The sequence below is a fragment of the Mobula hypostoma genome, chromosome 14 (assembly GCF_963921235.1).
Source record: "Mobula hypostoma chromosome 14, sMobHyp1.1, whole genome shotgun sequence".
Classification (NCBI taxonomy): Eukaryota; Metazoa; Chordata; class Chondrichthyes; order Myliobatiformes; family Myliobatidae; genus Mobula; species Mobula hypostoma.
This window is the reverse complement of record NC_086110.1, coordinates 6,266,734-6,278,813: the sequence shown is the minus strand read 5'-3', so window position 1 is coordinate 6,278,813 and position 12,080 is coordinate 6,266,734. Positions and strand designations below refer to the sequence as shown.

Here is a 12,080-nt window from a genome sequence, read left to right as displayed (position 1 = left end):
CCCCCTTTTTTCTTTATTCCATGGCCTTCTGGCTCTTTCACCAGTCAACTCTATTTCATCCCCCCCCCCCCAAGTTTCACCTATCACTTGGTGTTTCTCTTTCCCCACCTCTCACCTTTCAAATCTACTTCTCAGCATTTTTTCTCCTGTCCTGCCAAAGGGTTTTGACCCAAAATGTCGACTGTACTTTTTTTTCCCCATAGTTGTTGCCTGGCCTGCTGAGTTCTTCCAGCATTTTGTGTGTGTTGCTCATACTCAGGTCTTCGGATTACAGAGGCACCATTTCCTGCCCAGTTCATTGAATTAGACAGATAAGGGAAGCCATCATTATTTTATAGGGCAAACCATTTTGCAGACTGATGAGAAACTTTTGATGATTTCTCTGTTTTTCTTGGGTCAGTGGGTGGATGACTGACTTTAATGGAAATCTACTAACACATCCTCCCTTTCCCAACTTTCTTCCCCACTGTGTAATGAAAACAATTCTGCATTACTTTTCTTCTCTACCTCCAGACTCCTCCAAATCAGAATTGGCATGGGTATATAGACAGAGTAGAGCAGAGGGTTAACCATACATCCTTGAGGTGTGCCAGTGTTGATTATCAGCGAGGTGCAGATGTTACTTCTTCTCCACACTGACTGCGGTCTTCCAGTGAGGAAGTCAAGGATCCAGTTGCAGAGGGAGGTACCGGGGGGGCCAGATTTTGGAGTTTTTTTAATCAGATCTGTATGAATGATTGTGTTAAATGCTGAACTGTAGTCAATGAACAGCAGCCTGGTGTAAGTACTAATATTGTCCAGGTGATCCAAGGGCATGTGAAGAGCCAATGAGATTGTACCTGTGGTAGACCTATTGTAGCAATAGGCAACTTGCAGTGGGTCCAGGTCCTTGCTGAGGCAGGAGTAGATTCTAGCCATAACCAGCCCCTCAAAGCACTTCACCACTGCAGATGTGAATGCTACTGAATGATAGTTGTTAAGGCAGCTCGCCCTGCTGTTCTTGGGCACTGGTATTATTGCTGCCCTTTTGAAACAGGTGAGAACTTCTGACTGTAGAAATGAGAAATTGAAAATGTCTTTGAATACACCTGGCAGTTGGTTGTCATAGGTTTGCAGAACCCTACCAGGTATACCATCGGGGCCAATCACCTTCCAAGGGTTCACTCTCTTGAAAGACATTCTATGTCGGCCTCCGAGGCAGCGATCATGGGGTCACTGGATGCTGCAGGCTCCACTGAGCTGAGGTTTTATTGCCCCTTTCAAAGTGTGCATAAAAGGTGTTGAACTCCTCTGGGAGTGAAGCATCACTGCCCCTTGTGATGTTTTGTTTCGCTTTGTAGGAAGTAATGGCCTGCAAACTCTGCCAGAGTTGATATGCATTCGATTCCGCCTCTAAACACAATCAGAATTGTTCTTTTACACTTTAAATAGCCCTCCATAAGTCATACCTGGCCTTTTTTGTATAGTCCTGGATCACTAGACTTGAATACCACAGACATAGCCCTCTGCAGACTACGAATCTCCTGGTTCATCTGCGGTTTGTTCTTGTAGGTACGTACTCATCCACACAGGTTTTAATGAAGTCAGTGACAACTGTGGCGCATTCATTCAATTCCAGCTCTTTGCCGTATTAAGATGAGCTTTATTTATCCAGCAGATATTGGAAACTTCATGAAAACTTCCTAATCTGTGTCATTATTCTCAACATAGCACACGGGAGATAAGGTCACTAGAAAAGACAAATGAGAAACTCTTATCATTATTGATACCAGAACGGGAGAATGGATCCATTGAGAGAACACAAATACTGGCAATCTTATGGGGCTTTCTTTATCATCTGGGGAAAAAGGACAGATCTTTAATTGATCACCTTTAACGTAACAAAACTGTCTAATAGGATAAGTGGCCGTGTTTGGACTGTTCTTTTGCACTTTGCCTATCGAAAAGCACTTCCAAATGCTCTGCCCATCAATTCTAGTGGCACTTCAGAAATAAATTGTTGGTTTTGAGATATACCAGGACTATTAAATGTAGATTCTCCCTCTCTTCTCCTCTGCCCCTCTACCCACCTCCCTCTCTCCCAGAATATGCTGCCTCCTCCCCCCATCCTCTCTCCCCTGCCTCCAGCTCTCTCTTCCTCTCTTCTATCCCCCTCATGTCCCCTCACACTCCCTCAGTACTCCCTCATGCCCTCTCACGCTCTTCAACATCCTCTCACCCCCATCTCCCCTCTATCCCCTTTCCTGTCAATCTCTATCCCTCCCTTCTGACATTTTCCACACTGAATTTCTCCCCCTCCTCTCCTCTCCCTGACTCTGTATGCAGTCTGGACATTGTCCACAATGAACAATTCCTCTCACTGAATCCAGACCAGTGCTCTCTGTTACTGTGACTGCCTGATGATATGTTTGCCAACCTTCAGTCTATTGAATCCATAAAACCGTGCTGTGTGCAAGTCCATCTATCAGGAAACATGCAGACTGTAGTGTGATGAATGGCTCTGTTATAGAGTCCCAGCTGCAGCCTGGCACAGTTCTCAGTACTGTCCTTCTCAGAGGCTCTCTGTATCTTCAGCTCTGCTTTCTCCTCTCCCATTCTTGCACTGAGGTTCCTCACCTGCCTTGCCTTTCATCCTCCTTCTCTCCCAGCCACTTAGGACTTCACTCTTTTACCTCATGTCTGCCATCTGTAGAGTCATGCTGTACAGAAATATGTCTTTCAGTCTACTGAGTCCATGGCAACCATCAGTCACCCATTCACACTAATGATAGTACAGTACAGGCCCATGATGCGCTGACCTTTTAATCTGACTCAAAGCAAAACCTTCCTTCCTACATAGCTCTCCATTTCTCTGTTATCCATGTGCCTACCGAAGAGTTTCTTAGTGCCCCTAACGTATCTGCCTCGACCTGGCAATTACCCCTGGCAATGTGTTGCATACACTCACCGTGCTCTGTGTTTACAAAACAGCTTGCCTCTGGTATCCCCCTATACTTTCCTCCTTTCACCTTAAAATCATGCCCCCTCATATTAGCCATTTTCACTCTGAAAGAGTCTTGGGCTGTCCACTCGATCCATGCCTCTTATCATTCTGTACATCTCTATCAATCCTACACTAATCCCATTTATTGAAAAGTTCTTACCTCTGTTCTTACCTCAACTACCACGGATTCTACCACTCACCTGCATATCAGGGACAACTTGCGCCAGTTAACCTCCCGATCTACGTGTCTTTGGGTTTTTGGAGGAAGCTGCGGCATCCGCAGGAGACCCACTTGGTCACAGAGTGAACGTGCACAGACAGTGTTAGTGGTTGGGATTGAACTTGGGTCTCTGGCACTGTGAGGCAGTCTCTCATCCAGCTGTGCCACTCGAGTGAGCTATGGGTTTATCCTGCATGGAATCAAGCCCTTCAGCCCTTCTTGTTCATACCAACCAAGGTGCTTGCCTGAACCAGTCCATTTGCCTGCATTTGGCCCACATCCTTCCAAAAGTTCCTATCAATGTACCTGGCTTTTCAATATTGTAATTGTACCTACCTTTGCCACCTCCTCTGACAGCTTGATCCATATATCCACCACCCTCTGTATGGAAAACATGTCCTTCAGATCTCTTTCCCTCACAAATCTATGCCCTATAGTTGTAGACGCTCTTGTCCTATAAAAGACCATGACAATCCATCATATCTGTATATATCATGATTTTATAAATCTTTGAAAGGTCTCCCCTCAGTCTGCTTCACTCCTGGGAGAGAATCCCAGCCTGTCCAGTCCCTCTTTGAAATTCAGGCCCACCGATCCAGACAACATCTTTGTCAATTGTTTCTGCAACCTCTCTATCTTAATCACATCTTTCCTATGGTAAGGTGGCCAGAGCTACATGTAATACTCTAGGTATTGTCTCACCACTGTCCCGTTTGCAGTGACATTCCATAATGTCTGGGTCAGGTCTGAGCCCGAGAACTGCTGCTCCAGTTGTGGCCATGTCATGGAGTGTGTGCCGCACCAGGAGAGTGGTGTTGTACTTGTGCACATGACAAAGACATCAACTTGATTTCCATTCCGGCTTGGAGGGTTCTGACATGGCCAGTGAGGAAACCGCAGATGGGGTGGGACATAGTGGATGGACAACAGGAGATGGAGTTTTCAAAGCGGTCCTTCTGCCCTCTGCTCGCACAAGGTTCTGTGTTCTCACGGTGCAATCCCTCCTGGATCTCTATACTTTCTCCAGTTTGAACAGTCGTGGTTCAGGGACTTGCAGGAGTGAGAGGAGATGTTGCATTTCTCAGTGTCCTGAAATCTTTTCCTCTGCTTGTTGGGGCACCTTTTCCCATGATGGACTCTGTGGTTTTGCTTTCAGGGCCTGTGAATGAGCTGTCCTGCGCAGTGGAGCCAGCAGAATATAGCTGGGCTACAGAAACAAACCGGGAGGTCAACAGATTAAAGATGGAATCTATTTTTACACAGATTCGCAGTAATGAAGACTCAAAGTAAATTTATTGTCAAAGTCACTATATGTCACTATATACTACGCTGAGATTCATTTTCCTGCAGGCATTTAAAGTAAAATAAAGAAATACAATAGAATTTATGAAAATCTATACATAAATACTGATAAACAGCCAATGTGCAAAAGACAACAAGTTAAAAAAATGTACTGAGAATATGAGTTATAGAGTCCTTGAAAGTTGGCCTGTAAGTTGTGGAATCAGTTGCATGCTGAAGAACCTGACGGTAGCAGGGTAGTAGCTGTTCCTGAACCTGGTGGTGTGACAGTAACAAGAAGAGAGCATGGCCTGGATGGTGGGGTCTTTTCTGATGGATGCTGCTTTCTTGTGGCAGCAATCTATGTAAATGTACTCAATGGTGGGAAGGGCTTTGCCTGTGATGGACCCTGCTGCATCCACCACTTTTCAATTCCTGAGCACTGGTGTTCCCATACCAGGCCATAATGCAATCAGTCACGATACTCGCCACTGTGCATCAGTGGAAGTTTGTCCAAGTTCTGGGTGACTCAGACTGGCACCTCGTGAACAATCTGCCACACCTTTAGACCATTCTGGTGCACGCTGCGCTGCAGATTCCAATTTACAAATCTTGTTTGCACAAGGTTTTCTTTTGCGGCGTGCTCCTTCAGGGTGAGGAGCGGTTGTTTGGGCTGGTGGTGATGCAGATTTGATGGGAGGTGTTTATGGATGGCAAAATAGTCTGTGACTAGTTTTGTTTGGTGTGTGTAAAATCATGGATTGGTGCATAGAAACCATAGAAACCAAACTACAGCACAGAAACAGGCCTCTTGGCCCTTCTTGGCTGTGCCAAACCATTTTCTGCCTAGTCCCACTGACCTGCACATGGACCATATCCCTCTATGCACCTCCCATCCATGTATCTGTCCAATTTATTCTTAAATGTTAAAAAAGAACCTGCATTTACCACCTTGTCTGGCAGCTCATTCCACACTCCCACCACTCTCTGTGTGAAGAAGCCCCCCTCTAATATTCCCTTTAAACTTTTCCCCCCTCACCCTTAACCCATGTCCTCTGGTTTTTTTCTCCCCTTGCCTCAGTGGAAAAAGCCTGCCTGCATTCACTCTATCTATACCATCATAATTTTATATATCTCTATCAAATCTCCCCTCATTCTTCTATGCTCCAGGGAATAAAGCCCTAACCTATTAACCTTTCTCTGTAACTGAGTTTCTCAAGTCCCAGCAACATCCTTGTAAACCTTCTCTGCACTCTTTCAACCTTATTTATATCCTTCCTGTAATTTGGTGACCAAAACTGAACACAATACCCCAGATTCGGCCTCACCATTGCCTTATACAACCTCATCATAACATTCCAGCCCTTATACTCAATACTTTGATCAATAAAGGCCAATGTACCAAAAGCTCTCTTTAGGGCCCTATCTACCTGTGATGCCACTTTTAGAGAATTTTGTATCTGTATTCCCAGATCCCTCTGTTCTACTGCACTCCTCAGTGCCTTACCATTAACTCTGTATGTTGTACCTTGGTTTGTCCTTCCAACGTGCAATACCTCACACTTGTCTGTTTTAAACTCCTTCTGCCATTTTTCAGCCCAGTTTTCCAGCTGGTTCAAGTCCCTCTGCAGGCTCTGAAAACCTTCCTCACTGTCTACTACACCTCCAATCTTTGTGTCATCAGCAAACTTGCTGATCCAATTTACCACATTATCATCCAGATCATTGATATAGATGACAAATAACAATGGACCCAGCACTGATCCCTGGGGCACACCACTAGTCACAGGCCTCCACTCAGAGAAGCAATTCTCTACTACCACTCTCTGGCTTCTTCCATCGAGCCAATGTCTAATCCAATTTACCACCTCTCCATGTATACCTAGCGACTGAATTTTCCTAACTAACCTCCCATGCGGGACCCTGTCGAAGGCCTTACTGAAGTCCGTGTAGACAACATCCACTGCCTTCCCTTCATCCAGTTTCCTGGTAACCTCCTCGAAAAACTCCAATAGATTGGTCAAACATGACCTACCACGCACAAAGCCATGTTGACTCTCCCTAATAAGTCCCTGTCTATCCAAATGCTTGTAGATTCTGTCTCTTAGTACTCCCTCCAATAACTTACCTACTACCGACGTTAAATTTACCGGCCTATAATTTCCTGGATTACTTTTCGATCCTTTTTTAAACAACGGAACAACATGAGCCACTCTCCAATTCTCCTGCACCTCACTGTAGACAGCGACATTTTAAATATTTCTGCCAGGGCCCCTGCAATTTCAACACTAGTCTCCTTCAAGGTCCGAGGGAACACCCTGTCAGGTCCGGGGATTTATCCACTTTAATTTTCCTCAAGACAGCAAGCACCTCCTCCTTTTCAATCTGTACAGTTTCCATGATCTCACTACTTGTTTCCCTTAATTCCATAGACTTCATGCCAGTTTCCTTAGTAAATACAGATGCATCTCAGAAATGGGCCCTTAGGCTCATGATGCTTATCTGTGCTAATCCCATTTGACTCCCTCTCTCCTCCTGCTCTGTCCAGATGCCTTTTAAATGTTGTAGTTGTTCCTGCCTCCTCCACCTCCTCTGGCAACTCATTCCAAATACCAGCTACTGTTTGTATAGGGAAAACATACCCAGCAGATCCTCTTCAATCATTCTCTCTCTCACCTTAGACCTGTGCCCTCTAGGTTTAGATACCCTCCCATGGAAAGCAGATGCTGGATATCTGCCTGGTCTTCACTGCTCGGTTCTATATCCTCTCAGCACCTTCACTCTAGCTTTTCTAGTCACTCCATAACCCTCAAGCCCTTCAATGCAAGCAATATCCTCGTGAATCTTTTCTGTACCCTCTCTAACTCAGTTACATCTTTCCTATACAGTGTCGACCAAAACTGCACACAATACTTAGTCTAAGGAATGGCCAAATCCAACAGTTTGTCCAAGTGTGACATGATGTCCCAACCCTTGTATTCAGTGCCCTGAGATATGCAGGCAGGAATGCCATACGTCTCCTTCACCTCTCAGCCTAACTCTGTCGTCATTTTCAGTGAGCAACTGTGAATTCAAGATTTGTTAGAAAGCATATGGGTGCTGCATCAGTCTGGGTTCAATCCTGGTCTAAGGTATTGTCTGCGTGGAGTTTGCACTTTCTCCTTGTGACTGTGTGCTTCGTCCCCACTTACTGTTTCCTCCCACATCCCAAAGACACAGAGCTTAACTGGCCACTGTAAGTTGCCCTGGTTTGGGTGTCAGTGGTAGACTCCAGGGTGAGTGGATGGGACTGTGAGGTCAGTATGAATGGATATTTGGTGGCTAGCAGGGAGTCAGTGGACTGAAGGGCCTGTTTCCATGCTGTTTCATATTTGTCATCAGGATTGATTTTTGAGGGCTGTAAACATTTAAGTATTTTATCATGTCTGACGAATCTCATAGAATTTTTTGAGGATGTAACTAGTAGAGTGGATAGGGGAGAGCCAGTGGATGTGGTATATTTGGATTTTCAAAAGGCTTTTGACAAGGTCCCACACAGGAGATTAGTGTGCAAACTTAAAGCACACGGTATTGGGGGTAAGGTATTGATGTGGATAGAGAATTGGTTAGCAGACAGGAAGCAATGAGTGGGAATAAACGGGACCTTTTCAGAATGGCAGGCGGTGACTAGTGGGGTACCGCAAGGCTCAGTGCTGGGACCCCAGTTGTTTACAATATATATTAATGACTTGGATGAGGGAATTAAATGCAGCATCTCCAAGTTTGCGGATGACACGAAGCTGGGTGGCAGTGTTAGTTGTGAGGAGGATGCTAAGAGGATGCAGAGTGACTTGGATAGGTTGGGTGAGTGGGCAAATTCATGGCAGATGCAATTTAATGTGGATAATTGGTGGCAAAAATAGGAAAACAGAATATTATCTGAATGGTGGCCGATTAGGAAAAGGGGAGGTGCAATGAGACCTGGGTGTCATTATACACCAGTCATTGAAAGTGGGCATGCAGGTACAGCAGGCGGTGAAAAAGGCGAATGGTATGCTGGCATTTATAGCGAGAGGATTCGAGGACAGGAGCAGGGAGGTACTACTGCAGTTGTACAAGGCCTTGGTGAGACCACACCTGGAGTATTGTGTGCGGTTTTGGTCCCCTAATCTGAGGAAAGACATCCTTGCCATAGAGGGAGTACAAAGAAGGTTCACCAGATTGATTCCTGGGATGGCAGGACTTTCATATGAAGAAAGACTGGATGAACTGGGCTTGTACTCGTTGGAATTTAGAAGATTGAGGGGGGATCTGATTGAAACGTATAAAATCCTAAAGGGATTGGACAGGCTAGATAGAGGAAGATTGTTCCCGTTGTTGGGGAAGTCCAGAACGAGGGGTCACAGTTTGAGGATAAAGTGGAAGCCTTTTAGGACCGAGATTAGGAAAAACTTCTTCACACAGAGAGTGGTGAATCTGTGGAATTCCCTGCCAAAGGGAACAGTTGAGGCCAGTTCATTGGCTATATTTAAGAGGAAGTTAGATATGGCCCTTGTGGCTACAGGGATCAGGGGGTATGGAGGGAAGGCTGGTGCAGGGTTCTGAGTTGGATGATCAGCCATGATCATAATAAATGGCGGTGCAGGCTCGAAGGGCCGAATGGCCTACTCCTGCACCTATTTTCTATGTTTCTATGTGCTGCATTCTGAATTGTTTCCTAAATCTGAAATCAAATTGTAGTCTGGCTTGAAGCATCTTGCAGAATACAATATGTGTCACACAGATACTATGACGGCAGGAGAAAAACTGACACTTGCTTCAAGAATTTTATGTGCATTTTTATTTGTGAAAAAAGATCACACAGTGTGGGAAACACCTAACAGGGCAAAGTGGGGAAACCCCCAGGATATCAGCCAGAAATAATTAGTGTTTATGGAATAAACCAGAGGCAAGATTTTGTACCGTTGAATCAATTGGCATCGGCCAGCTCTAGACCTCCAGTTGGGTTTGTTGAACTATTGGAGAGTATGAAGGGATTAGAGTTCACATAGAGCACGTAGGGAAGGTAAAAGGTCCTACAGATTCTCAGTAGTCCAGGCAGTGTTTGGGGGGAGAGAAATCAAGTTAGACAATGGACCAGAAATTTGTTCACACAACTCCCATTAAAATCAGCGCAATGTTGTCAGAGTTTACTCTATTTAGAGTGGGGCAGTTTTATTGTATCTGAGCACCCATCAGAAGATCCACTTTCTGCATCTTTTGGAGCTGTATTTGGCCTCAAATACTAGAGGGTACAGATTTAAGATGGGGGGGGTGAAGTTTAAAGGAGACTTGTGAGGCAAAATGTCTTCTTTACACAGAGTGGTAGATGGAATATGCAGCCAGGAGAAGTGGAGGAAGGAGATACAATACCAGCTTTTCAGAGATACTGAGGCAGGCACATGGACGTGAATGCAATGGAAGGATAGAGACATGTGCAAGCAGGTGGGATTAATTAATATCGACAAGGTCTGCACATCCTGAGGGCCTGTTTCTGTGCAGTGCTGATCTATATCGTACTGCTATAGAGTACTGCTCTTTAGGGAGCAAAATTCTTTTGACCAATGTCAACAGCAGTGGAACACAGAAAGCTGGTTTCAAATGAAGTTGGTCATCTCTGTAAATTGACAGTTCTTATTTACTCATTCATCAGGAATGTTGTACCAATGTTGTTTCTCTGTCATCCATCAGACCATTTTCTATGTCCTCAATGAGATTTATCAATGTCTGCGGTTTAATATAGTGAATCCTGTGTGTGCCTGTCTATATGTATGTATCTCTCCCCCTCCCCCTCCCTCTCCCTTCCCTCTCTCCCCTCCTTCTCCCATCCCTCTCTCCCCACCCCTCTGTCTCTCCCCTCTCTCCCTTTTGCCCCTGCCCCTTTCTCCCACCCCTGCATCCCCTCTCCCCCTCTCCCCCCCTTACTCCCCCCTCACCTTCCTCTCCCACCGCCCCCCCCCCCAGTTTCTCCCTGCACCCCTCACTGCCTCTTTCTTTTTACTGAGAGGATAATATTGCCTCGTTGCCATCTGTAATTATGCCCATTGCTTCCCTGTAGGGATCATACCCAATCTGGGAGGACTTCAATGCCAAAGCCGCCAAACTCCACTCCCAGCTCAGGTAAGGTGAACGGGCGTTCGAGTGAAACCTGAAGTAACTGGGTGGGCGAAGAAATAAACCAGAATGCCCGTCAAGAGCCTCTTATAATGAAATTGCCATTTCTCCAGGGAAGTTGTGTTAATGCCGAAACATTGCACTTTCATTCTCATTGGAAATTTTTCTCTTTCTACAGAGAGCATTCACCAGGGACTATAATCTTGATGTGTAATCAGCAGGGAGGTTTGAGCAACATTGCAGTTTAGTTTCCCAGTTACTGAATAGCCTGTTGCAGCATCGTGTACTTCATGAGACCTGTGGTCTCAAGAATTCCTTGACCTCATTGGTTTTACAATTTTGGGATTCAGTGGCTATCATTCTATTTAACAAAGTATGACAACCATCATTAGGTTTAACCGCCAGATTTCATTAAAATCTCAGAGCCCGAATTGGGGTCTTCAGCCAGTGTGTGTGTGTATATATACACACACACACACACTCACACCCACACACCTTGCCTGCTTTCCCAAGTTGACACTAAATGCTTTCTGCCTTAATCACTGCACATAGCAGCAAGTTCCACATTCGCCCCGTAAAGTAGTTTTGCCTAAATTCCTTGTTAAATTTATTGGAGCATTGTTTGCTAATTGTCCTGGACGTTTAATGTTCCAACTCACTAGCTTTTAGCTATTTGTATATACACAGCCTGTATATCTCTGTTTCTCCACAGGTACCCTGTGATCTTATTTGAATGATGTGTAAGTGAAAGCTGGGTTGTGAAGACCAGGTTTGTAGAGCCAAAGCTTCCACCTAATCAAATCAACTTGCAGTGATCAATATTTTTATTCAACCCCGGCTACCCAATCTGTGGTGGCTACAGTGATGTTAGAAACATAGAAAACCTACAGCACAATACAGGCCCTTCAGCCCACAAAGTTGTGCTGAACATGTCCCTACCTTAGAAATGACTAGGGTTGCCCATAACCCATAATTTTTCTAAACTCCATGTACCTATCCAAAAGACCCCATCGTATCTGCCTCCACCACCGTTGCCGGCAGCCCATTCCACGCACTCATCACTCTCTGCAGAAAAAAAAACTTGCCCCTGTCATCTCCTTTGTACCTGCTCCCAAGTACCTTAAAACTGTGCCCTCTTGTGGCAGCCATTTCAGCCCTGGGAAAAAGCCTCTGACTGTCCACATGATCAATGTCTCCCATCATCTTATATACCTCCATCAGGTCACCTCTCATCCTCCATCGCTTCAAGGAGAAAAGGCCGAGTTTGCTCAACCTATTTTCATAAGGCACGCTCCCCAATCCAGGCAACATCCTAGTAAATCTCTGTACCCTTCCTATGGCTTCCACGTCCTTCCTGTAGTGAGGCGACCAGAACTGAGCACAGTACTCCAAGTGGGGTCTGACCAGGGTCCTATGTAGCTGCAACATTAACTTTCGGCTCCTAAATTCAGTTCCACGATTGAT

At 45.3% G+C, this 12,080-nt stretch overlaps 1 protein-coding gene across 16 annotated transcripts in view; it reads left to right on the top strand.

The window, feature by feature from the left end:
- The window catches only part of mtss1lb (MTSS I-BAR domain containing 2b), a 190,708-nt gene that overhangs the window by 39,249 nt on the left and 139,379 nt on the right, over window positions 1-12,080 (top strand). For 14 of the 16 annotated variants that reach the window (XM_063066618.1, XM_063066621.1, XM_063066629.1 and 11 more), the window contains one exon: window positions 10,561-10,622. In XM_063066618.1, the coding sequence (XP_062922688.1) occupies window positions 10,561-10,622 (62 nt within the window). Of the gene's footprint in view, window positions 1-4,359; window positions 4,490-10,560; window positions 10,623-12,080 lie in introns of all 16 variants that reach the window. The other 2 variants (XM_063066626.1, XM_063066624.1) reach the window with 1 other exon arrangement.